Raw genomic sequence first — 27,943 nt, forward strand, 5'->3', positions numbered from 1 at the left:
GTATCATGAGAGAATCAGAAGGTATTGCTAGCAAGGATGGAAAATCTGGCAATCATGTTGCTTGGATAGTTCTCCTGTACTGAACTCATTGTTACCATGCTGGACTTGACCTGTGGTTGCTCAGGTGTACCTGTCTGACCTTGCAGTCATGTCAAGCACTGTATTTCTTAGTGCCAGTGTTGACAATATTGGCACAGAGTTTTCTCCCATTCAGGTTAGGTCAGTTTGAAAGAAATAGCTCAGATGCAGATAACTCATATTAACTCTGCAGTGAAGTCCTATCTTGTTGATCTCTGAAGACAGGAAGGAAAGAGGGAGAGTAAGATCAACAGCTTATGTCCCACAAATTTCCTGTGTTCACTTATCCAAACAACCTTCTTAATTACAAGTTGTTGCAGCCGTCATTTTATCTTCTCATGTTTGGGTCTGGCTTATTTTGTTCTCTTTCTCTTGGTGTATTCTTCTGATTCTGCTTGCATTCTTTACTTGTAGGGCTTTTCTGCTGACATGGGAAAGAAATGCAAATACTGGAAAGGTTCTCTGTTAAAGGCTTATTAAATTCTTTAATTGTGTTGTGTTGTTTATTTATACAGTTTGGGAAGAACTAGACTCTCTTCAGTGCAGCAGCTGGGCTTACTATTTACCTACTAAGCAGACATATATATTTACACTGTGCTAGGTGCTCTGCAGTAATTCTTAGTACAAATGTGCTTAGGAAAAATTCTGATTTAAATAAATGTGCAGTTTAATTTGTGGATTATAGTGTGTTCAATTGCTATGTGAATGATTGTCTTGAGATTAACACATGTATAACGTGGCTTTAGTTTGCTTTATTTTTTATAGCACAAGAAATAGCTTTTTGGAGTTTTTGTTTTTTCTTTGTGTATTGTGTAGTATAGAGCTGCCTGACAATATTTAACAAAAATGTTATAATTGTTAAATGGGATGAATTTTGTACATCTAAAAAATGTTCATAGACATCAAGCTACCCAGTATTGTTAATTGAAATGTTTGTAAAGCTTACCTGTTTTGAAGACTTGCACCCTGGTACTGTGGCTATACAGTCTCTTTTAATCTAGCATGAATCAATAACTCTGAAAAAGAAATAGGTTTTGATTCCTTTCTCTCTAGTTCTTTTACTTTTCTCATGTTGGTGATAGTAGTGGTGTGCCTGGTTGGGGAGCCAGATAAAGGATCTGAACTGGCTGAAACCTAACTGTGTGTGTGTGTTGTGGTGATGCTTTATTGCAGTTTATTTTGTTTTGTTTTGGCCAGTGTAGAATATAGTATACCCTGACTGACTTAGGTCAATTTAAGACTACGACACTTCCAAAATGAGCGGTCCAGCCTTCTTCCTCTGGTAAACGTTCCTGTTCCCGCCCTTATATTGGCATTACTGATCATGTGGCTGGGTAGTGAGTTGGACCTACCTTTGCTCTGATTCAAAGCAGTTTTGCAGTACTAGTTTCCAGTAGGATCAACAAGTGTGATTATTACTGCTGATGCAAGAAAAGGGGCAGGGAGGCGTATCTGGATACAGGGGTTGGTAACTAAGGCAGTGGCTGCTTGGGTTTAGATCACCTTTGACCAGTCATGAAACTTACTACATGTTGACTAGTTTAGTATCACACAGCATTCTGGTGGTCCCATACAGTGGGAATGGCAAGCTCAAGCAGATGTCCTTTTGGCAACAGCCCCAGTTTATGCCAGGTTAAAAGTGTCTATGTAACCATGACCTGAAGGGTAAGTTTTGCATTCAGTGAACATGCTGAACCTGCTCACCTCTTCTGAAGTGCCAGAACCAACATTTCTGTATGTTGTGTACTAGTACATTTCCATATCTAACAGCAATAGATATTATGTATTTATTTGTTAACGTAGGTATCTTGTACAAGGTGGATGTTGCTGATTTAATGACTGCTTGCTGCAGATTATATCCAGGTCTTTGTGTTTGCTCTGGTACAAACACATTGATTATGCCTTTTACTCTTTTTTTCAAAGTGACTGTTGCTGAAGCCAGGCTGTCCTGAAGTGACTTAACACAAAATAAACAATCCATTATTTATCTTTCAAGTTGATTTCTATAATTAGTTTGATGACTTCTGTTTTATCTAAATCACTACAGAAAATACACTTTCTCTGTTTTTAAAATGGAAACGATTTCACAAGGTGGCTCTGAAACCTGATTTAATTTTAGTTTCAATTCCTGTTACAATTTGTGTGATACAAAGCACTTTAAAAATTCATAAGGAAGGAGAAGCAAAATGAGTGCAAGTATTAAGTTAATGAAACATGTTTCTATTTCTGTTGCATAACATGATGGAAATGGCAGTTCTTAAATTATTTTCACAAAAGAATAAGGCATTTGTCTACTTATATCACAATTTTAAAAGCTAAATTTTTATGTATATGAATAACTTTCCCAGGTACCTGGTTAAACAGTTTATACAGAGTTAATTCTATGTGAGTGGAGACACTGAGCTATATACTGCTTTGTGGCAGTTAGTTTTCAAGGTGATGCAATTAACTTTTAAGCTGATGAAATTAAGTGGTATTTATAATTGTACAGGGAGGGAAAAAGAATTTTAGGGATGTTTATTTTTAAACTTCTTAAGCTTTTTTTTAATTTTCAAATGCATGCTGATACTCAAGATTCTTTTTTTCCCATTTGAGCTCTAGGGAAATTCTGTTACTCAGAATAGTGTTGTAAGTCTGTTATGCTCTCTTGTATTAGAAACAAGACCAGGGCTATCTTATTACAATTGTTCTAAAACAGTATCTTCTCCTATTTTGCTGTCCCCGTCCTCCTTTTGGCCTTATAAGAAAAACCCTGAAAATAACCAATTTAAAATAAAGATTAAGCTAATATATATAGTGATTATTTAAGGAACTATTTCAAATAATGGAGAGAATGGTCTTATTGAGAGGAAAAGAGAATGAGTCTGACTACCAAGGCTACCTGAATGTTTTTACAATATGCTATAGGTGAGGAGTTGCTCTTTTTTCTTTTTCGCTGACAAACACTCTGCATGTCATTCTGCCATCTATGCTTATTTCAGGGAGACCCTCTAACCCTTCCTTTTCTTACTCATTCTGTGTAGCTTTTCTCTTGTTTCTTCTCTTTTCTTTCGTATGTCAATGAATGTCTTCATTCCTATATACCCTTGTGGGATACATAAATATTCTTCATTCTCCTTCCTTCTGTTTAAGGCTAAATCAAAGAGAAAGAATAGACTTAGCACAGAGTCTGTGATCTCCATGCTTTCTGTTTGTGTTACAGATTATTAGCCTGACTGAAGCTCAGACTTAAAGTGTTCATGTTTAGGAAGAGCTGATGTTGGGTCTGCTGGTGAACTTTGCTTGTGCCTGATAAATTTGAACTGTATAAGCTAAACAGATGCACACTAAAATGAAGAGCTTAGCCTCAGACTGCTCCTGGGCATGAACTTGAAATTAATTTGGATGGGTGATAGGTAAGCTGAGCTGAGGATAAACTCTGGTCTTGTTTGAGTGGGCATGTAGACAAAAATCTCTGTTTGGTTGTATGAATGGAGTCTCTAGCAAGGAGAGTTCTTAACTCCTTTTTTTCTTTTTTTTCCCTGCCTAACAAGGAAGTTCTGGCATTGTGGCCTGCTTGTAGGGCATTCCATACCTCCCCACACCAGGAGGAACCAAATTTTTTTTTTTCTTTCTAGATGCAGCTAGAACTTTCCTTGATATCCAAGAATGTATTAGATTTATAGGATGTTAGAAGATAAGGTTGCAGATTGAAACTCCATTGATTTGAGTGAAGAAGCTTGTCTGTCTGTGGAGATGTTTCTTAATACATATCTCTGAGTATGTCTATAGGTGGATGCTTTCACTGTGAAATTAAAGTACTTCTTTGCAATCTTTTTTTATCCTACTGAAAGAGCATTAACCAAATAATGAAATGCTTTAATATAGGAATAGATGTATTCACATGGAATAGCTAGGAATAGCTGTTTCTGTTCAAATTCATGTTCTTCCTTGCATTTGAAAATTGATTTGTATCAGATAATTTTTTTGTTCTTACTTTTCTTGGCCAAAGAAGAACACAATTCAGAATTACAGAAACGGGACCTGAAAGCTGCAGTCTATAGACCTGCAAAGAATAGTAGATGTAGACTTACAAACATCTTTTGTATTTTTAGCTAAATGTTAGGAATTTAATGTGGTGGCAGGGGGGAAGAAATTTTGCTTTTTGCCTGTGCAGTGAATATGGGCACCTGTGCTTTTTAACCAACCTGTGTTATGGACAGTCAAAAGGTTGGTATATCAATATATGGTGGTATATCGTACAAATAGTCATGCATGGAACCATTGAGAGCTAGGCTGCACAGTACTCGGAGTGAACACTTTCTTCACACAGAGGATTTTCATTGGCTTGCTGTAAGGATCAAGGACTGTGTAGTAAGGATAATATATAATGTCATTAGTACTGCTGATACTGAAGTTACATGTACATACTGCAAAAAGAGTAGATTCAGTGGTATTATCATGAAGAGAGCCTGCCCTTGTGAAAATATTTCTTAAAAGCTTTGTATTTCAGTGGTATAGGAAGTATTGTGTTAATTGTATGCTTGAACTAGATTGATATGGGTTCTTCAATCCACTGTTTCTCAGCCCGTGGTCCATGTGTGCTGTGATCATGGACAAAAACCAGAAATGCAGGAAGCCTAGTCCATTACCGCAGACATACAAGCTTGGGCAAATTGTGTGACTTCTCCTTTCTTGCCTATGAAATTTGAATAATATGAAGGTGTCATGTCAACTCATACTGTAAGGATGAGTGAGTTAATTTCCGATCACTGTAAGGGTAGCCTCGTACAATTACAAGTGGTTATGTTTAAATCCAGTTACTTATCTTTACTTTCTTTAAGGTATGTTTTGACTGTGGAGCAAAAAACCCTAGCTGGGCAAGCATAACATATGGAGTTTTTCTCTGTATTGATTGTTCAGGGACCCATCGATCACTTGGTGTTCATTTGAGTTTCATTCGGTAAGTAGTTTCTATACTTTTATAGTAAAAATGGTAAGATTTTTATTGCAACCTTTAACAGTGTTTTTTTTGTTGTTCTGATGACTGTTTAGAGGTGAAAATACATTCTTCTATTAACTACTGGTTCAGACTTTTTAAAGTTTGCATTGGCTATGATTTATTTGATAGCTACTTGGGAATTAGGTAGGGTTCAGTAGAATTTGTACCATGCACCCATTCACATTGCCTGCTTGTTGTGTTAGTAGTGCACACTTGTTGGCATATTTGTTTCTGCACTGAAGATGATGAAAATGAAGAACTGAGTAAGTGTGATGTTGAAGTCTTTTATAATTTTTCCTAATCAAATCTGCAGTAAATGTTTGTTTACAGTCTTCTGCACTGTTACAGTATGTTGGTCTTAATGGTCATCTAACCCCACAGCAAGCCAGTTTAGACAGCTAAATAGCCATTTGCCAGTTTTGCTCCCTGAAGTAGCTCACTGTGGTGTCACCAGAGTGCTAGTATTGGGCTAGGGAGAGAGGGTTTGTGTGTGAAGGGCTACCCCCTTTGATGACAACTGTTAGGTTGTCTCAGTCATACTGTAAAACTGCAGCCTGAGCTTCTCGCATTTCAGGTGAGTGTCCTAACGCATGGTCTGCAGAGTATGTCTCTTTTTGGCCTAATAAATACTTACATATTCGAAATGGAAGGTTGTTTAAGCGAGAGCAATGCATCTAAGAATGACTTGCAAATAAGAGCAGCCATCGCTCATCAACTAAATCAATATTCTTCCTTTGCTGCCTTTTCACTGCATGCAGGAGGGTTACAAGAGGACTTTTAAGAATCCATCCCTGATGATCACAGTGTTAATCATCCTGATGTTCACTGGGTCTCAAATTTTTGGTGTGATGTGGTGTATGAATCATCACTTTGGTCCTTAGGTGTGATTGGCTGTTTACAAAGAGTTCAGATATGGTTCCTGAAAATATATATCTTAATGGTGCTTTTAAGGGGGAAAACCTATCCGTCAAAGGGTGAATTTTCTCAAACTTTTGTATGTGCATGACTTTATTAATTTGTGTACATATTGTGTACTGTCGCAGGTTTTCTTTTACAGTCATATATATTTTTCACTTTACAAAAAAAAAAGGGAGAGAAATTTCAAATGGCTTTCAAGATAACATTAAAATTATTTCCCTCTGCTTAGATCTACAGAGCTGGATTCCAATTGGTCTTGGTTTCAACTGAGATGCATGCAAGTTGGAGGAAATGCAAATGCTGTAAGTACATCCTAGGAATTATATTCTGCTCCAAAGGATTTGCTTTGCACATTGAAGCTTGTTAGGCTTAGAAGCTGTTGTTTGTTCTTATGGACTCACATCTTGGGATATTTTTATTTTTCCAGACCATTTCTTGCTCTCTCTTTCGTCCCCCATGCCCCCTCCTCACCCGTACCCCCTCTTTTTCTCCAAGCTTCTTGCAGCTTTTCCATGTTGGTATAATCTGCAGATGTTTTCTTTTTTCATACAAGTCATTAATAAAATCGCTGAAAAGAGAAGACCGGGTCCCTGCTCAACACATCTGGTTTAACAGTGAAACACTGTTAACTACTGAAGGCTGTTTTTCTAGCTTTTTCAAACCTAGCTCCCAAGCTTTTCTCATGATCATATTTCCTTACCTACCATATGAAAATGTCATGCCAAAAATCATGTCACTGTCAAAAGTCTCACTGAAGTCAAGATACGACCGATACCTGCTGCTATAATTGAAGTCAACATAGGACATGTTGCCCTGTCAGAGACAGAAAATAGCAGTGTTTTGCTTTTGGCAAGTGTATGTTGGCTGTTACTTACTACTTAGTTTTCTAGGTACTAAGAAATTGTTCCATGATTTTTTTTGTAATTTGAAGTTATGTTGACTGCTGTATTGTTCTCAGCCTCTTTTTGAAAAGAGAATGTTTTCCTTTGTCAGCTTTTCTGGAATCTTGCCTGTTTTCCCACTTTTTTTTTTTTTTTTTTTTTTTTTTTAAGATAAGCGCTGATAACAGATTGCTTCCTTAAGTAGACCCCCCTAATTTGGAAACATGCAACTTCCATAAGCAATTTTTACTTTTCTGATTATCCCCTAAATGCTTAACCCATATCTTTCTTAAATTATGCTTTGTCCTTAATGTTATTTCTTTGAGAAACTTCAAGCTTGCCTGAGCTTTTTTGTGTCCTCCCCCCACCCAAACTGACTCCTCCTAGGTTTTTACTTAATGATTTTGAGCTTGCCTTATCTGCTGTCCTTGAGCCCATTGCTTTCATATTGTGCTGTGGGGCTTTTTTTGTTTTGTTTTTTTTTGTCTCCTTCCATACAAAGAATTGTTAATTCAGGATTATTATTATACGAATTATCTTCTACTTCTGCATTTTTCAGTCAACCCTTTTTCTTTTAATTAGGCATTCAGCAGATCAGTCTCCCTGATTTAAAGATCTGAGCAGTTGCATACCTTCTTGAGAAATAAAGTAATGTCTTCTCTCTATTTCTTTCCTGTTATCTGTTTTAAGTTATACTTTCCGTTTCAATACTGCTCTTATATGACTTACCTCACTGAGTTTCTGTTATGTCACTTAGTCAAAACTGTGATTTTTATGTACTAATCAGCAGAGAGATATTTTACATGAAAAATATTTTCTTTTCTAGCGAAAGGATTTAAGGCAGTCAGAAGGAACAGATGACAAAGTTTGAAAAGTACTTTAGTTAATTTCAGGAAGTATATTCCTGGAAGATCAACAACAAATCTGAATTATTTAATTTTTTGCTTTTTTTGTCTTTCTGCTTGGTCGTTGCTCTTTCCTATCATACATTGTCCCAAGAGGTCTAATAGTTAATATGTATATCTCAAATTCATAATGCCTATTTTGGATTACCTAGCAAGATTAATGTCTGAAACTTTAAAGACCAATTTAATAAACTAGCTAAACAAAAAAAGTAATTGCTGTTTAACACAATTAGAGGAAAGATGTTAATTTTACTTTTTAATAAGTGCCACATTCTATTTTTACTAATGACTATTTAGAAATATTATCAGATTAACATTAAACATCTGTATTCTGTATTAGTATGTTGATCTTGAATCTTGGAAAACAAGATTCGTGAGCATCTTAGCTATGTATCAGAGTGCTAGAAATCTGAAGTGTTCAGAGACCCTTTTGCTTTCAGAATAAATCTCCACTGTGATTATGATTGGGATATACAAAACTGAGCTCTGAATGTTAAGTATACATTCAAATGAAAAAATACACAGTTTTTTGACATCCGTGACATTTTAGACTGCATTAGTCATGGAAGTTAGTTGGCTGGCATTACATCCCTTCTGCATGATTGTTAAACTGCTTAAACTGTTTGCTTAAACTGTTTACAAAATCTGGTACTTGTATACTAGATATGCACTTTGTAATTGCAGCAAAAGAGGTCATAATGTTAGGTTATCTTGATATATTGACCCTGGTAGAAAATATTTTATTATGTTTTGCTGTAATAGTTTGACAAGTATTTCTGTGCAAGAATGTATGCCATGACTTGCTAGTCAGTTCTAGGTACTGAAAAAACGCCCAGCTTTTCCATGTTTTAATCTTTCAGACAACTTTTTTTTTCTGCATTGTGGAACTCTGTTTTAAGCATATTGATTTGCTTTTGCTTTAAGACCTCAAATCTGAATAAAATGCATTTCTTTTGTATGCGTGGGTGTGTGTGTATATCCACTTGAAGGAAGACCTGTGTGCAGTTATTCAGATGCTAAAGAGAACACTGTATGTTCAATAACGTGCCAGAGATGAAGTGAGGCAATGACTTTTAGAGTATCAGGAATGTCCTTTGTAGCACAAGTATTGGGAATCAATTACCTCTTCCTTTCTACAACTAGTTTTAGAACTTGGATTCTCTGTATGTGATTAGAAGCTTGTGTATGTTTTTAAAAAACTCGCTAATGTGTTTGGGTTTTCTCTTGTTTTATTTAGACAGGGGAGCAGAGTATTTTGCTGCATTGCAGTAATTCTTTCATGTTAAATGTATTAGTTTTAAAACCTGTTTCTTATAGCATTTTCTGTGTTCTGCTTCATAGTCGTCTTTTTTCCATCAACATGGATGCACAACAAATGACACCAATGCAAAGTATAACAGTCGTGGTGCTCAGCTTTACAAGGAAAAGATTAAATCTCTTGCAACACAAGCAACAAGAAAGCATGGTACTGATGTGAGTAATGTGGGTCCTAGGTCATTTTGATTTCTGAACAGCTTTCCCCTCTTCCCCCCAGAGTCATTTTAAGTTTCTAATCAGTAATGCAAAAGATTGTCTGTCTTTTGGAGTTACGGGTACACATTGCAATGAATAGGTGAACCTGGGACGTAAACTGTTTGCAGCTTATATTTTTTGTTTGGAAGAATAGTGACATTAAAGTGCAACATGATATTTCAGGTTCACTTCTGGGTTACTCAAACAGTGATTATAACACTTGTAGTAACTGTTACGAGTTTTAGGCGGAAACTTCAGATCTTCTTTAAAATGTGAACTATTTTGTTTCACAAGTGCGCTCCAAAATTGTATTAGCGGTATCTGCATAGCAAAAATGCTAGTACTTCTCTGTGAACTATATAGTGTTTTTTATTTTGGCCTTTTTGGAAATGAATTATTATTTGAGAATTATAGCATGTAAAAAAGTAAAAATGCTAATAGAATTAATTACAAAATATACCTGATTTGAATGGGATTTGATCTGAGCATTTTTTAATCATTTTTGCAAAAAATATATTTGAAAAATTAGCAAGTTCTATTATGCCCTGAACTTGTTGTTTTTCATTAAAAATGTTGAAGCAGTTCATGCATGTTGTCAAAACCTTAAAGAAAGTTAGGTCACAGACAGTAGGAAGTTATTAGCAAAGTATGTGGAATTAGAGTTTGCTGAGGTGTTAAATAAGAGTTGGACAACTGTTCTGTGTAGGGAGAAAGAATGTTCTGGTTGGTTAATTCAACTTGTTCAAGTCCATGACTAATTCATTTCAAGTTGATAAGCTGAGTGGGAATTTAAAAAACAAGCTTTTTTTGCTTTTCTTTTTTCTAATCTATGTGTCAAATAGTGGTATGAAATTTAATAGATTACAATATTATAAGTGTTATAGATAATATGGCTCACATTGCTAACTTCCGAGAATGTTTCTTGTGACTAATTTAACAACCTTTGATGTAAAACATATTTGTAAACTTTTAGTATACCATGTGTATTTAAATTGGCTGTAAGTGCCCCGAAAAATATTTTGAAGAACCATGGTTGTTTTAATTCAACTACAGATTCCATCCAAATATAGCTTGATATTAATCATATTCACTAAAAATTATTTTAAAATAAGACATACATGTTTTAAAGTTGTATACTACAACCTTAAGTGATTATGTGCTATCTAAATTGCTGTAGTAAATTATTCAGATATGTTATTTTAAAGCATTAATTCTAGTACCAATCTCCCCCCCCCCAACAGTCATGTTAAAAAAAAACCCAAAACTTCTCTAAATTACTAATTCAGTTGGTTGCTTAATGATGAAGTAAGCTTGTTACATGTTCAGTAACTTTTTTGAAAGAGGTTACTATTTTTGGTTGTGCATCTTTTGCACATAGTACAAATAACCATTAGAAATGATTTGCCTATGAGCAATCTTGGACTGCAGATCACAGATGAAGTCCTGGCCTGCAAGATTCTAACAGCATGCAGCATTGTGAGTTTTAGCCTTCCTTGAAATCATGCATAGCTCAAAATTGGTAGCATCTTACAAAACTGTGCTTTAACCGGGGTGGAGGTTTTGGGACTCGGAGACTAGGTGGGAAGATTAATCAGAATATCAAACCACAGTGAGACAATTCAGAAAACTGTTTCCAAAAACTGCTAGTATTGTGTTCATAGTTTTTTTGTTTTGTGCAAAATAAGAATATCGGAGAAAAAAACCTTACACGTGAATATGAAAAACTTGCCTATTATTAAAGCTCTAGTGGTGGCTGTATTTCTGCAGCAGAGATCCCACTGGGCATTTTACTGGGAAGGAAATGGGTAATGTAAAGGAAGACTTCACAGATGTGCCCAATCCAAAAACAGAATGTCAGTTATTGAAGCTCAAATATATTTGTAGGGGAAAAGTACTTACCAGCAAAAATCACTGAATGTTTAATGTGAAAAAATGAAATTTTAAGATTAATACATTTTAAATGATACAATTGTCTTGTAAAATTAAAAAAGGGAAATCAGTTTTTTTCTTTTTTATTTCTAGCTGTGGACAGATGGATGTGGAATGCCACCTGTGTCACCTCAACAAAAAGAGGAAGACTTTTTTGCATCCCATGTTTCTCCCAAGGTACAGATTACCTATATTTAATTCTTGTTAGTTTTCTAGAACACTTATGTTAACCGTGTGCTCTATGATGGAGATTAAACCCCGAAAGAAAACCTTAAAGAGAAAGTATAGGTTGGTGAATTAACATTTATCTTCTTTTCCTTCTGTGTGTCTCAAAATTCTTCCTGGATGTGAACCGCTTTAAGATGATAATTTAGAATGACCCAAATAGTAGCTAAATGCCTAATGAAACTACATTTTTTCTTAGGCTTAAAATCCCACTTAGACTTATGTTTGCTGACTTGGGGGTGCCCTGATTTAAATGTACTGTAAGATAAGTTTGGTTTTTAATCTATAAAGTTTAGTAGTTTGTAAAACATTTGCTAAGCAAAAGCTTTTTCTTCCTCCAAAATACTTGCATCATCTTTTAAAAGTTGAAGTAACATTCTGAGGGCCGTTGCTACTCTTGGTTCTGATTTATTTGATCCCACTTCTGCCCTGGTGCCTTGTAGTGATAGATGCTGTGTTTACTGCAGAAATTCGATCTCTAGAGACTCAGGAGAGTCTGGTATTTGAAAAACGCAGATGTCTGTAGTGAAAACAACTTTAGCAACTGTGATCTTAAACTTAGAGCAATTAAGTTTTTACTACACCTAGTATTCCTAAAAAGTTGCAACAATACTAAGTGGTCTAGTATAATTGCTTTCTAGTATAGTTGCAGTCTGTGGACATCTAAATGCAAGTGTCATCATGAGGCATATTTTGGGATAGAGAAGAATTCAGAGCTCAGGTATATCAGATTAGTTTTTATTGTGAGACCTCTTCACCAGTTTATATTTGTATCCATTTCCCTGTCATAACAGTGTCATTGTTCATGTACATCAGCAGCAAATAATAAAAGCCTATGCAAGTTGCTTGTATCTTAAACTGTTTGTATCTTAAACTGTGTGAAGAACACAGGAAAAATGACATGACTTTTTAGTGACCAAACGTAGTTGGGAAGTTTAAGGAGGGAAATATCAACTGTAATTTAAGTGAAAAATTAAGTGTTTTTTTTTCTTTTGTTTTTTCAATTGTGGCATTTAAAAATGTAACCTTTTTGTTATATTTGTAAGGTTTCAGAAAGTGGAAAATCTTTAAAGGGAAATTCAGCTTTTTTGCTATTTTTTATTTTAGGAACTTCTTTTACAGCCAATATTTGACTTATAAAAATACCTTTCACCATCTTTGAAACAGGGAAAGAGTATTTCCATTTTACAGATTGGAAAGGTCACCCTACTACACAGAAATGCTTTTGCAAAGACAAAAGTAACACAATTATTGTGAATTCAAGTGCTGCCTCTTCATCAGGAGACCATCTACCCTGATAGTAGAAAAATAAACGGAGTATTTCTATTTGCAAAAGGCAACATGTAAGAATGCTTGAAAGTGAATGAGGGAGAAGCATGAAAGAAAACTGAGGCAAGCTAGAGAGAAAGTAGTTTAAGTAGAGAAATGTTGTAAATGTTTTTGTGGCCTGGACGAGAAGTAGGAACTTGATACAAAACCCATAAAAGAATTTTAAAAATGAAATAAGATAATTTATGGGCAAAAGTAAATAAATTTCCACAGCAAACTTTTTGGCTAGCCTTGAAGGAAGGGGGTTAAAGACAAAGTGGTCTGCATACCTCAGAGCAAGAGATTGTCTGGATGTGAATGGTGTTTTGAGACAGAGGTTCTAAGGAAGAACAAGCATGAACTGGCAGTGGCACAATGCTGGTGGGAAAGATGATACCAGCCAGGTGCTTTTGAGACCAGGTTGCAAGCCTGCCTGCTGAGTAGGATGTGTCTGAGGGAGGTGGGAGGACTCTTCAGGAAGACAGCACAGCATCAAAAATTAAAAAGGTAGAAAATAGGGGCTAGTGTGGGGAAAAGCATTGGTATTATATGTAAATAAATAATCCAGATCTTCTATACAGTATTATTGTTATAGATAAGAAACTAATAAGCAACGTGCAATAAATAAATCTAAAACATTATTAAAATGAATATATGTATTTTTGGGGTGGTAAACATACTGAAATTCCTCAGAGAGAAATACAGATGCTCAGCAGTATTTTTCAAAATGGCAGCCCTTAATAAAGGCAGACATTTTTGTAACTATTAATGACTGCCCCTTCTGAGAACCTCTTTTAAACCTAGAAGCTGTGGTCATAAGAATATAATGTTAACTAATCAGTCGTGGTCAAGCAGTCCATGAGAACACTATTCATATTTATATTTTGTGTGCACCTTGATTTCGTAATTTTTTTCAAGGCAAAGAACACAGAATGGGGATCATCGGAGCCAATTTCTCTGAAGCAGAAAACTTCAGAAAATATTCCAGAATGCTATGAAGGTATGATTGATTCTTTAACAGTAAGCTCCGTTTTCTGATAGTCTGTTTACATTTACACTACTTCAGTAGTTAAAGAATGTAACCATACTAATAATTTAAGAATTGTGGGGAGGAAGCAGTTCCTAGAAGGATTATGCTAAAATGTGGGGGACTGAATGTTCTATAAACAGTGTTTAATAAGAAATCCAAATTAAAATCTGATTCAGAAGATTTCAAGTCAATCTTTGGGTGTCTGCTGCTTTGTTAGTAACTAGTAAAGTTATGACAGAAGTAACATATTGTGATGTCTATATCAAAAAAGACTTTGGGGGTAAAGAATTGTGTTTTGATATTTTAAGTATTCTAATGAGCCTTCTGTTACTCTCACCCTTGTTATTTATTATGTTTTTAGGTGGACCAGAGCATGGACCAAGTGTCGATTGCCTTAGTGCATCACCAAAAGCTGCATTAGGTAATGAGTGTAAGCATAAGAAGATAGCAGCCAGTACAGCATACTTAAGTATTCATTGTTACAGAGAATGTTCGACTGGGACGAGTTGTGGGATTCTTAATTTAATACTGATGTGCATGAAACAGTCCAATTTGTATTATAATTTCTTCTGTTAAACAATGTCTTCCATCTTAGAAATTAGTTTTACTTGGTTGTGTTCTGTTTTTCTCTCTCTTACTGTAGCTGACTCATTGTAAATGCTGCAGTCATCACACCTAATAAAGGTGACCATTAATATTTTACACCTCCTGTTAGCCTGCTTCAGATTCTACATTTAAAGCACAGGCGGAATAGAGCATTGTGCTGTGATTAACAGCCTGCTTTGTACTTTAAGCAAACACATCTTGTGCTAATAGATCTGTTTTTCTATCTAGACATAGCTTTTGCTTCCCTTTTAGAAAATTAAACGTATAATTTCAACTGGAAAAAAACAATATTTATAATACAAAATCTTCAGTGTCTAGAATCTTAATTTAAGTAACACTGAAGAATGCATCATACTATATGTAAATAAAACAGTTAAGGAAAATAAAATAGAATAGAATAAAAGACATAGATGATTCATCTTTTTATGAATCATCCTAGTGTTAGTAAAAAAGTGGTCACTGGGTCTACCCCCAATATTTCAAGAAGGCCTGGCCATCACTGTTTTTGTAGTCACTGTTTTTATGAGATAGACACTAGGGTATAGGAAGAACATCATTATCCACATACACTTCTTGGTTTGCTCATTTATATCTGTAACATGCTCATTTATATCTGTAACACACATACCCATAAAACAAGTGCTTTATTTGTTGTTGACATTACAAGCTTCTATTTTATGCCAAGAATCTCTATTCTGTTTGCCTGTTTCCTCTGTTTCCAGCTAAATTTCATCTTAAACTAGTTTTCTTGTATGTACAAGCATTCGATAGTTGTTGACTGAAAATTTGATTGTGGGAGATTTACAGGCTGGCTCAATGTAGCTGTCAATAAGGCACACCACGGTTTTCCTGTAGTGAGTCCTATTGGGGTCTTACTAAAAACATAAAGATCAGGAGTTGTATGAGATTTTATGAACAGTAGAATGCACATTCATTCCTTTTTCATGTTAGAAGATTTAATACAAAGCATTAAAGTTTGTGTTAAGTTAGACTCCTAATACTATATTTAGGCAATTGAACAAAACTGGCTGATTATTCAGAGATACAGAACGTTATCACCTCTGATAATTGTCATGATTTTGCTGGTGCAGATACTTTTACCTGTATCATCAGTTTTTATGCATAGCCAGTACCTTTCTATCCAGGATACAATTTATCTTGAAAAAGGTTCTAGATTCAACAGACCTCTGATCTGATTTATACTGGCAAATCCCACATTCCTGTTCTGTTTACTAGTAGGTATCCAGAACTGAAAATTGAACCCTGATTGATTTCTTACTGAGTATTTGCAAGAGATGCCTACATCAGGGACTCTTTCCCACCTTTGCTTGGTACTGTTCACAGCCCTCTTCCCTGAAACTGTTTAGTTTTAAATCTCTTCATGTAGAAACTGTGATATTTTAAGGCATTAAAAGAAATTCCAAAAACTGTTTTGAGGCTGAAATTGTGGAAATTAGCTTCAGCAGTTCTGATATTAATAAAATTGTATGTCAAGTAATGTACGTTTAATCCTTGCAGAGAACATCTCCTTCATAAAAAAGAAACCAAATCAAGTTAAAAAGGGGGTAAGTTTATATAATTAATGCATATTTTTATCTGTATTGTTGATCTCTGAAAATATGTAGGTTGCAGTGTGGAAATATAGCATGTAAATTAAAAAAAAATAAACAACACTTGTATCAGTAACAGTGTATGGACACTAAAATGGAATAGATCTGTTACAAAATGGCTTGTTGCTAGGATGAATTAGTCTAACAGTTTATTGTTATTATGTAGTAGAGTACTTAAGATCTGTGGACTGTTTTCTGACCTCAGTTAAATTATAAATCTGTATATATGTATGCAGGTCACTGAACTGTCTTGACTTTCACATGTATTTCTGAGCATCATTTTATTTATGGGCTGTCTGGGCCTGAACAGCAGGCGATATATTTCAAAAATGAGGAAAATAAAAATGTCAAAATGTGTGTTGAAGTCAAGGTCTGTATCGCACTTTTGTACAGTTCTGTTCACAGCCAGTGTCCCTGCAGTTCAACCTGATGCTCTGTAACTTTTCTTCTCCTTGCTTAACAGGCATGGGCTACCATTAGATAGTAGGGCTTCTTCAGTCTTTCATGCTAGCCTAAGGTAGTTCGCATTGAGATATTTCTGTAGCAAGTCGTGAAAACAGAGGGAGTTCCAATAGCTCTTTTAATTGGGTAAATATGCATATGTGGCATAACCTGTCAGTGTAAGGTGGGTTTGAAACTTTCATATCCTAATTTCTGAAGCAAATCTCATCTCACACACAGAACAACAGTATGGTATTTGGTTGAATTCATAAATTGCTTGAACATTCAATATCAGATTTAAGTGTTCCAGCATGCAAATTTAGAGGCTTGTCTCAGGATGGGATCTTAACCCTTTCTTGGGCATCTAGTCTCTGTTATAGAAGGCATGAGGAGAGTTGCATTTCTCAGAACGGTGTTCAGGGAACCTGAAAACTGAGTAAGATGTCTATTCAAGCTAGCTAGGAAAAGCTGACAATGATGTGTTTGAAACACTGTTTCCCTCTAGTACTTAGTGTTGCAGAGGTACACTTTTGCATTATTTAATTCCCTATCGTGTACCCTTCTCTGAGAAAAGGCATTTCCATCCAGTCTTTGAAGGAATACTCAAAGCAAGATTGAAGGAAAGATAGGTGCACCTACTTTTTAAAACAGTTCAGTGCAGTAATTTTCAACATTTTTTAGGATCTGCAAATATAACAACTAATTGGAGGTTCAGACCTCTGTATGGGTAATTGCATCTGATGGTGAGCTTGCTTCTCTTTCTTCTTCTGTACCCCCCAGAATATTCCATGGATGCATTAATAGCCTGTCTGCTACAGGATGACATCCAGTGACATGGTTACAGTACTTACATAGAATATGGGAGGTTCAGTGCATTCTTTGATCTAATTTTGAATATAAGGTTCCTGAGTCCCAAGAAAATATTCCTAATATTAGGCTATTAGGCTGACAATATATTATTCATTTCTTGTAAGTCTCGGCCATCATATGGCAAAGATTTTCAAGTTTTATTGGAGCAGAAGATTAATTTAGATTGAAGCCCATTAATCCTTGGTCTCAGTAGAGGGCCCTAATATGCAAAAAGAATTTCTGATCTATTCTAAATGGCTTGTGCAGGTGTGTTCCCTTACAGTGAGAAGTACTGAAGTGCATTCAGAGGTGCATGTACAGTTTGAACTATAGTATCAAGCCTGACTGTACTATTCTCTGCGTACACAGGCCAGAGCTCTTACATGAAGACTTTAAAGTGGGTTAAGATGAATGTAATGTGAAAATAAATATTGCTGCAGTGTTGCAGGTGAGGAATAAACATATGGGAAACTGAGTGCTGTGCCGCTTCTGGTCAACTTCATTGTATCTCTTCATATTTATAATAATCTGTGGGGTTTTTTTAATCAGTGATAATCAGAGTGAGAGAATATGTATTCTTCTATTGAAATAATAGGAACTAGAAATAGAATTATTTTAAAAGAATCAGTGCAAAACTGTAACCTGTCAGCTGGTGTGTTTATCTAAAAAAAGTTTACTACGCTTCATCACATGCAAAGACTAATCATTGCATGTTTACAAATTTTGCATACTTACATATGTACAAAACTTGGATATTGCTCTCTGACCATAAATTATTAAATAACTATGTACACATTTATTAAAAATATGAATGCAGCTATCCTTAATCCTAAGATTAGAAACAATAACACTGGCCAATGAGAACTAGTTCTAGAATCTTTACCACTTCTGTATTTAAATTGCAAATTAAGTGAACCAGCACCAAATGGTTCCATTGCAACAAACTTTATTCTGCTATTCCTGTGCAACAAAATTACTATTATGAAACTAAAGTTGTGCCATATGATATAACCTTTATTTGAACAAGACAAGTTCTGATCAATTGTAATTATAACACTTTCTAGCATTACAATTTTTAGGCTGTAGTAGTTGGCTGCAGAGCTAACTACATTTCTAAGAATTAGTAGCCCCTCCAAAAAGCATGTAGAGGGTCAAAACATAAAAAAATCCTATTATTTTCTCTGCTCCAAATCTTCATTGCTGTTTGTCTATCCTCCAGAACATAGTGCAGTATTTGCAGTTGTTTTCAAAGTTGACCATTAAGCCAGCTGAGGTGATTGTCTCGGTTATAATGTTGGGGTTTTGTTTTTGTTTTTTGTTTTTAATAAATCAAGCTTGGTGCCAAAAAAGGTGGTTTGGGGGCACAAAAAGTGAGCAGCCAAAGCTTTAATGAGATTGAAAAACAAGCGCAAGCTGTAGATAAAATGAAGGAGCATGAAGATCTTCACATCAGTAAGAGAACTGAGAAGGAAGAGCCATTGTAAGTATGAATTGTCTATATAATGATAAAACATGATACTTGATTTCAAGTTAATGAAGTAATTGTCAGCATTTTAAATACTGAAAAAGACTAGTTCATGCAAATAAAAGTTCAGTTACTGCTTAAATAAAACTCCTGAAATATGGCCTAGGTGAGCCAAAAAGTAATTGTTCCATTGGCCTTCCCTTTCCCTTTTCCCTTTTCCCTTTTCCCTTTTCCCTTTTCCCTTTTCCCTTTTCCCTTTTCCCTTTTCCCTTTTCCCTTTTCCCTTTTCCCTTTTCCCTTTTCCCTTTTCCCTTTTCCCTTTTCCCTTTCCCCTTTCCCCTTTCCCCTTTCCCCTTTCCCCTTTCCCCTTTCCCCTTTCCCCTTTTCCCTTTCCCCTTTCCCCTTTCCCCTTTCCCCTTTCCCCTTTCCCCTTTCCCCTTTCCCCTTTCCCCTTTCCCCTTTCCCCTTTCCCCTTTCCCCTTTCCCCTTTCCCCTTTCCCCTTTCCCCTTTCCCCTTTCCCCTTTCCCCTTTCCCCTTTCCCCTTTCCCCTTTCCCCTTTCCCCTTTCCCCTTTCCCCTTTCCCCTTTCCCCTTTCCCCTTTCCCCTTTCCCCTTTCCCCTTTCCCCTCCCCCCTTTCCCCTCCCCCCTTTCCCCTCCCCCCTTTCCCCTCCCCCCTTTCCCCTCCCCCCTTTCCCCTCCCCCCTTTCCCCTCCCCCCTTTCCCCTCCCCCCTTTCCCCTCCCCCCTTTCCCCTCCCCCCTTTCCCCTCCCCCCTTTCCCCTCCCCCCTCTCCCCTCCCCCCTCTCCCCTCCCCCCTCTCCCCTCCCCCCTCTCCCCTCCCCCCTCTCCCCTCCCCCCTTTCCCCTCCCCCCTTCCCCCTTAGTATATGTTTCTACAGTTGAAGACTTTCTGTAGAAGTAGCCCAGTGCAGTCTTAAAAAACAAACAAAAATACAACCAAACAAAAAAACCCTTAGTGCTATTAATGTTATTTTTGTTTAAATAAGAAAATAAGGAGGTGTTCTACTGATAAATATAAATGTGAAATAAAATGTAAGTAAATGTTAAGTTTAAGTATTACCACAGAGATTTTGCCTCTTAAATTTTCTTTTTTTTTAAAAAAAAGGTAACTAGCATTGGGTAATGTAGTGAACTGAATACTATTTAAACAGTCTTCTTAAGAGCATGGGGACCATATCCAATATGTACAGACAAAATTGAATATTTGGAAGAGCTTCTCTGCTGAAGGCAGGGAGTAGTTTTAAGTATTGCTGGATATTGCCTCCATAAGTTTTGGATGGTTTATACTGGAAATGTCTTCATTTTCACCAAAAGCCTTTGAATATTTTTTGTCTAAGGCCTTGAATCTGTTAGTCCATCTCCATTAGCTCAGTCCTAAAGCTCATGGGGCGCTGTTCTGTAATTATTTCCATTACTTTCTTCCAATACGTGTTTTCGGTTTCCAGCGTTCTAGTAGTTGTCATCAAAATTAGTCTAGTAAAGAACTGGCTAGCGTAAACTTTTACTGTTGTAAAGTTAAAGTCCTCTCTTTTAAGTGCTAAGATGCATCATCTTTATAACCTATTGAGAAATTTTCTGAATTATTGTGTAATTACAGGATCACTTGGGGTTTGTGGTACCAAGGTCTTTGGCCTATAGTCTCTTTCCTATTCCTTTTGCTCACCTGTTACCTTTGCAGACATAGATGTTTTGTATGCCTCAAAAATATTAATCACAGGGGAATCGTTCATTTTCCTCACGTATTTTTACCACAAAGTCATGCTTCTTAGTGATTGCTGAAAAAGTACCAGTGTACTGAATTGGAGGAACATAGTATGAAATAAAAAGAATAATGATTGCTCATTATTAATTGCCATTCTTCCAAAATGAATAGTATTATTAAAGAATAAAGTCCCAAAAAGTGATTCTGCTTTTGGGTCAGAAACCTTTGTGTCAGTACACAATTTATAGGTCCAAGGCAACCTTTAGTAGAAATGGGACCTGATATCTTGGCAATGTGGTCTTGGACGATTGTACTGTGCTTTCAAACGGTGTGTAACATGGGTGGCTGCAGTGGCCAGAACCCTCCAAAAATGTCTGCGAATGTGAGGGATGCACATACACTTCAGGTTACGGGTCTGATCCCATTAGAGGCAAGATAAATGCATTGTCCTAAAGATACTGGATTTTTACCTGTAGATGGCAGTATATACCAAAATTAGAAGAGCAATACTTTTAAAATTGCATTAGCCTCCAAGTAATTTCTGTGTTTTAATATAAAAAGCTGAAGTAATAAGTTTTAATGAATTAATTCGGTGTGACTTTGTAATATGGCTGGAATTGAAACAATGCTTTTGTAGTATAGTACTTAGAAGGAAAAACAATGCTGAGACTTAAATTTAAAATGTAATTTTCAAATGGTGCACAGTTTCTTCATTTTCTGCTGTGCACTGACAAGAAAACAGACCGCTAGAGCTACTTAAAAAAATTGATCAGTATCCCTATTTATTTTAATTGGCAGCAAATAAGAATATTTTGATGTTGATAAAATAGCTTTCATAAAGTAAGCTCGTAATCTTTCTCCTTAAAGTCCTGGGTAGATTTTTTTTTCAGTAGCAGTTTCAAGTTGACTCTTCAGTCACCATTTTCAATTTTCCATGTAACATCAATTCTAAACAGTAAAAATTGATGAAGAACTTCCTTGAAGGTGTTCCATGCTTTGAAGATAAGCTTTTCTGATTTTTATTGTTTTCAAAAATGATTTAACAGGTAGATCCTATTTTGTGTTTGACTTCTATTGTTGTAAGAATCTGAACATAAGACTTGGCGGATTCAAGGATCCAAGTCTGAAGGCCCCAGTCAAAGGATACCTAAACATCATGTGTTTAAGATCACTCCCCTTCTTTTTGAAATGCAGTTGGAGGTGAGATGTGACACTCTATATAGTAGGCTAGTGCCTACACCCGTTGCTTGGGAAGTAAGAAGACTGAATTCTGTGCCCTTTTCATTCTGAGGGGTTCAGCCACACAACTCTTGTCTCCCAACAGAATGCACTAACCAGCAAGGTGGGAACATCTTGTCCTTGTGGTAAGGGCGTCTTGTCCTCATGTTTAAAATTACATATGCGTGCATGGGACAAGCAAGCCAGGAAGAGCCTGTTTCAGTAATGGAGTGGGTAGGACACACATTGGAAGAGGATATGCCTTGATCAAAAACCTGTTTTCTTTTCATCTCCACTTGTGCATGAAATGGGTGGAAAGTTACAATGGAAATGTGTGTTTACAAAGACAACAGTACTCATCTACTTAAGGCAGGAAGTCTACCGGCAGCATCCTAAATCTCATTTACCTTTTTTCTGGTAGTGTTTGTTTGTATTTTATGCCAGTCACAACTTACAAATTAAACATTGCTTCATTCCACATTGCAATGACTATTCATATCCCTTTTAACCTAACAGATAAAATTAAGCAGTGTTTTTGTAATTCTATAACCAATATTAAAAACCACATTGGTACTGCTGAAAAATAAGTATTGGTAAGATTGTTTTGAGGTTTAGGAAAGTCCACAGCATCTCAGAAAGACAAGAAACTATATTATCTGAATTATGGGGCTGTTTCAGATGGCAAAATGTGTTGCCAGCTGTGCAGAAAGCCCTAATTGCGGATGCTTTGTAGGTTCCTTTACCCAGAATATATTCCATTTTGGGGATACAAAGGTTCCCTTCTCCCCCTTTTCAGACCCTTTGTTGGGGACAGGGGGCAGTACCATCAATGAGGAGGAGGTACAGCCTATCTTTAGCACTTGCCTCTCAGGCATATACAGGAAGTATATAAAGTATATGAAACCAGCTCCTAGAAGCATGAAAGGAGGGAGGGAGACAGCAAAAGGTAGAGACAGGCATAGCAGGGGCTAAGCTACACATTAGGGGAACGCATTACCTGTATTCTGAATGCTACAGTACTGTAGTATATCAGGGTCAGATAATTTTGATAATTTTTTGGTACCACATGCACTTAAGATTGCAAAGACGAAACTCCTTCAGGTTGACTTAATGATGATGCAAAACTATCGTGAATTCTAGCAGTACAGTATTTCACATTCATTTTGAAAAAGACTATCTGTGCCTATGCAGACTCAGGTACTCTTTAGACTGTCTTCTCTCTTGGCTTTCTCCCATCATTATAGTTGGAATTCAATCCCGTTAATAATGAGTATTTTCAGTAAACACAGAAAATACAAAATTCAGGGTTACAATATATATTGCTAATTTTCTACCAATGTTATTGGGTTGGGCATTACATTTAGCATTTTACAGTTATTATACATTAGCTGTATGTTTTGTTTTAGTGTATCATCTTTACGATTGGCCTACAGAGATCTTGATATTAAAACAAAAGAAGAAAAGTTAAATCTATCTGATAAGAAGAAAAGTGAATTAGAGAGACTTGGCATTGGATTTGGCAGCAACAGAAGGTATGTGAAGTACTGTCTTAAATATACTCTATGTAGTTTTAGTACAGTTACTCTTGATTTTACTTAGGAAATGAAAAAATGTACTGAAGTATGTTATGGAAACTTAAGCTATATCATCAAAACATCTAGTATTTGTCAGAGGGAAGGAGCAGGATTGCTTCTGATGGATTTAAGTTTTACCCTGCCAGACAGGCAGTAATTTAAATTGTAGGGTGTCTTTTGGGTTTCTGCCCCAGTTAGCTGATGATGAGGAGGATGGCAGGGATGTTTTCAGTGAATACTACAAACCAAAGCATAGCATATCTATTACAAGCCAAGACTTTGAAAAAACACTTTACCATGTTTTACAACTGCTGAAATGGTCTCAGAAGTCTGTTCAAAAGTCTTGTCATTACTTCAGAGAACAGCGGCTGATTTTTCCAGGAGTTTGTTTTTTCTCTCTTTCTCGCTCGCTCTCTTTCTTAATGTTTGTATAGCTTGGGCATTATCAGCAAGCTCAGAAACTAGATTTGGGGGTTCATTTTTTTAGAGTATGAGTTTTGTCATCTCTTTACATAATTATTTTCTTTCTTTCCCCAGCGGCATTTCCCATTCAGTCGTCTCAGATATGCAAACAATAGAACAAGAAACACCTACAATTGCAAAACTGAAAAAAAAGTACTCTGATGATGTAGAAGACTCATATTTTTCTTCTAGTTCAAGGTAATGTATCAACTTTTTATTTGAATCGGGGTGGAGGTATACGCAAGGTATGTCCTCAGATATACACAATACAAAACATAAGATCAAAAAGGACAGTTACACAGGTCTATGTACCTATTGTTTTCAGGGGACATTATCTAAATCAGAAAAGTTGTAAAATAGTTGACTGTATATCAGTGGTAAATGCATTTAGAAGGAAGACGATATATCTTCTTCTGAGGGGAAAGTGGTCTGCATTATGTGTTGTTTATGGGTTTTGTCTTGTTCCTGTCTGATACGCATCTAGTCTCTGGTTATTTGCAAAGGCAGTTGACATTAAACTTTAATTTACTGTATCCTGAATCCAGTGAATTTTTCATCAGAATGACTTGTTTTTCTTTTTGTTTCTTGTGGTACCATCTTCTACTACGTTTAATGCAGTGTGCATCAGTCTTTCAACTAGACACATGTCAAATACAAAAATTTGTATTTTTCTGATATATTGTGTGTCAGATGTATTGTATTACATGCCTCCAATATTTTCACTTTACAGACTTTAATTATTTGAACATAAAATTTAAATAATTAGCTTTAAAATAATTGAAGCATTTTTTGTCAGAGCACAAATACAATACATATTAAATACTGGTGTTGGAAGGGAAGCAAAAAAGGATTAGTCCTACAGGCGCTAATCATGATGAAACAGCTGTTTCAGAATTGATGGGTAGAAACAGGTGGTGCTTTTATTAACTACTTTTATTGGATTGCTGCCAAAAAGCATGAAAAATTGTACCTAGTTACCTGTAGATAGGCAAATAAAAACACAAAGGTATCAGTATCATTGCTTTGTAACGTAATCGGTAATGACAGAAATGCAAACGTGGTACCAAGTAAACCGGCAGCACTCTTGTAAAATAAAATATGTATAATTTCAGTGCTTCTCTGTTTGTTCCTTGAAAAGAACTCTTATTGCTCCCAAATTATTCATAAGTCCAGTAGCATACAAATTATGAATTATGGAAGAGGCTTTTTTAATGTGTTTTAGTTCAATAATTAGAAGATAAATCATGACCTAGCTGTTTCTGTCTCTTGTTCTTCTACTGTAGCAACAGTAGAACCTAATTGGATTTGGTATACAAATTCATCCTCTTTAAAGAAAGCGTAATGTCAGATTGTTGGTCTTGGTAAAGTTTATAAGGCAATAATGATTTTTTTATTCCAAGCTATGGCTTTGAAATAGAGGCAAAGTAATTTTAGTATCATCTTAATATATAGCCAAAGGCAAAATAATTGTGCTGGATGTTATAGCGATGATATGTATCTGTAAAGAGTAAAATATGTGAAGGAAAAAAAAAACAGAAGCCCATCCCACATCAAGAAAGCTAAATGTCTCAAGGTTTAGATATGTGATTAAAGCTTCTAAAAATCCTGAGATTTTTGTTTGTCTTTTTGTTATATTTGATAAATTTTTTTGATGTAATAATATAACATTAGATTTTTATTAAATGACTTTTTTTTCTGAATACTGAGGAAGTATGAGGATATCCAGGAAATAGGACATCTTATTCAAATCAGCTCTTGTGGCCTCCCCCTCTCCCCTATGGTTTAGATGGCCGTTGTGAGATCGGGTTGTTTCATGTGTACCGTGTTTATTATTACACACCCGTATGGAATTTTTAAAGACTGCTGTTGCTTCATTAGGTGGGCAAGAATAACAATGTCGCTACATCATAGTTTCTTTGCAGGCTGTGTACTGTTCTTCTCTCTGGCACCATAGGAACATAGGACTTAGAAACTGAGAAGTCAGGCTGAAGAAAAAGTATCCTGGTGGTAGGAAAGCATATAGAACTTTGCCACGTTTCCGAGCTGATGTAAGGGAGGGAGACAGCTGAATAAGGAAATCTGGAAGACCAGCTATTACCTTGTGCTGTACTGCTGTTTCCTGGGTGTTTCTGCCTGCCTTTTATTTATTTTGCATGTGGTATTGCACTGAAAACAGCCTAAACGCACAGGAACAGTAAAAGATTGAATCAGTATAGTAATGTGCCCCAAATAGTGGCTTTCCCTTTCTTTTCAGCTTATACTTGTGACTTTTCCTTTGGATTATCCACCTGTATCCAGAAGAGGGAGGGACTAAAAAGCCTTTTTCAGCCTTTCTGTGGGGTGAGATTGTGAAGACAAAGATTCCATTGCAGTGAGTCTCCCTCGCTCAGAGCGCTAAATACCCTTTCCTTTGCCCTTCAGGGGAGAAAAGGAGAGAATCGTTGTAGAAGTTCGTCCCAAATTTGTCCTTGTTGCTTTATACGTGCGGTTGTGGGAGACCTTGCTGCTGAAGATGTCATATCTCCCATAAACTACAAAAACAGTCCTGGCTATTTGTAGCACAAACACAGAGAATGTTTTTTAAAAGGTGCTTTTCACAGAACACAGATGCTGACTTTAATATCCTGTGCTTGTTTCTATTGAATGATCACATTCTGCTGGCCTCCTGTTGTTTTGATCATTGTACTGGCTATTCTAATCATATCAAATCGTTAGGACAGTTTATTTAATCACTAATGGAAATTCTTCATCTTTGGCTTTTTTTTTTTAATCAAAATATTGCATTTTCTGTAGTGTTGTCCATGTATATTTAGATAATCAAAGGGGAAATGGTCAAGATAAGGTACTACTAGAACTGACAAACATGCTTCATTTTTTTCCTTATAAGTAGCCATGTGTTCCTTGCAGTTTTGATATGCAGGAGAAGCAATTGTCTTAGCTATTAAAATATAAGTTAATTTTTAAGAAATGTGGTCTTTATCATTGTTTTAATAAAACAGGTTACAAAGCCCAGAGGTATTTAATACTAGTATTTACAGTACAGAGACATAATAAGCAGAACCAGAGGCAAAGGCTTTCCTTACAGTTCTGAACTGTGTTTGTTTATGCTGTGGAAAATGGGAGCAGATTCTTTGCTTGCATAACTTGCATATATTGACTTCTATGGAATCGTGACAGTAGTTGCTTAGCTAGAAACCTAGGCCCCATGTGGAACGCAAGTACCATCAGAGGCTAAGGGTTAGGTGTGCTCTTGGATTTCTGGAGTATTCAAGGTGTGGCTTTATTCATAGCTAGTATCTTTGAATGGAGGGTCAACAGCACCAAGCCTTACAAGCAGACTGCCTTATATAACATTTGTAAGGTCCTAATGATGCCAAATCTTTGCTCACAGGGTCCATCCTGAAGTGTTCTCAGAGTACTAGCCAGGTGTTTTGACCGTCATCTTCCCAGTGCCTTACTTCACACTAAAGAAAATGTATGCTTCGAAGTAATGAGAACTTTGCTCTGTTATTTTCAATGGAACCAGACCTTTCAGGCAGTCCACTGTGTATTCATGACCATATCCAGCCTAAAGAAAGGCCAAACTTTTCAGCACAGTGATAGTTGTGAATGAATAATTCAGATTTCATAATATTGGTTAGAAATTTTGCACAGTTGAATTGGATGGATTCTTTTTTTTTTTTGCATACTTATTTAATCAACTGAAAACTTACTTGCAAATGAACACTTATTAAAGCAAAGTTTGTTTAACAATATGAAGTATTACTGCTTCTTCAATACTTTTCTTCTTTTATTTTAGGTACTATGATTCTTCAGATTTGAGGAGCAGCAGTTTCTCTAAATGGGATGACAATTCAGATTCTTTTTGGAAGAAAGAAAGTAATAACAGAGATATTGATGTAATGTTAACTTCAAAAAGTTCAGGATATTCAGACAGGTATACGAAGAAAACCTAATTAACTTTTATACAGAGAGCTCAAGCTTGTTAATGTGATTTGTGTCCCTGGTCATAGTAGTGGGATTTTTTGGGTATAAGAGGAGAAGAATTTGGCCATGACTCTAATAAGCAGTCAATGGACTTAAAGGCTCAATTTCTTCTGTTTAGTTATTTACATTTTGAGCACTGTATTTTTGCTCAGTGCTCTACAGTATATGCACTGGAGGTAATTTCTAAAGTGTGTCATCAAAAAAACAGGTAGGCAAAACAAGACATGGAGAGAACCTCGATT

General features: G+C 36.0%; 1 protein-coding gene across 2 annotated transcripts in view; it reads left to right on the forward strand.

The window, feature by feature from the left end:
• The window catches only part of ARFGAP3 (ADP ribosylation factor GTPase activating protein 3), a 37,546-nt gene that overhangs the window by 1,545 nt on the left and 8,058 nt on the right, over positions 1–27,943 (forward strand). Inside the window, exons 2-12 of one of the 2 annotated variants that reach the window (XM_067305658.1) lie at positions 4,902–5,020; positions 6,207–6,279; positions 9,105–9,236; positions 11,298–11,381; positions 13,656–13,737; positions 14,129–14,188; positions 15,892–15,938; positions 18,608–18,753; positions 23,085–23,210; positions 23,790–23,912; positions 27,514–27,651. In XM_067305658.1, coding sequence (XP_067161759.1) covers positions 4,902–5,020; positions 6,207–6,279; positions 9,105–9,236; positions 11,298–11,381; positions 13,656–13,737; positions 14,129–14,188; positions 15,892–15,938; positions 18,608–18,753; positions 23,085–23,210; positions 23,790–23,912; positions 27,514–27,651 — 1,130 coding nt within the window. The remainder of the gene's footprint in view (positions 1–4,901; positions 5,021–6,206; positions 6,280–9,104; positions 9,237–11,297; positions 11,382–13,655; positions 13,738–14,128; positions 14,189–15,891; positions 15,939–18,607; positions 18,754–23,084; positions 23,211–23,789; positions 23,913–27,513; positions 27,652–27,943) is intronic. The other variant, XM_067305665.1, reaches the window with a different exon arrangement.

This window comes from Apteryx mantelli, chromosome 1 (genome assembly GCF_036417845.1).
Source record: "Apteryx mantelli isolate bAptMan1 chromosome 1, bAptMan1.hap1, whole genome shotgun sequence".
NCBI lineage: Eukaryota > Metazoa > Chordata > Aves > Apterygiformes > Apterygidae > Apteryx > Apteryx mantelli.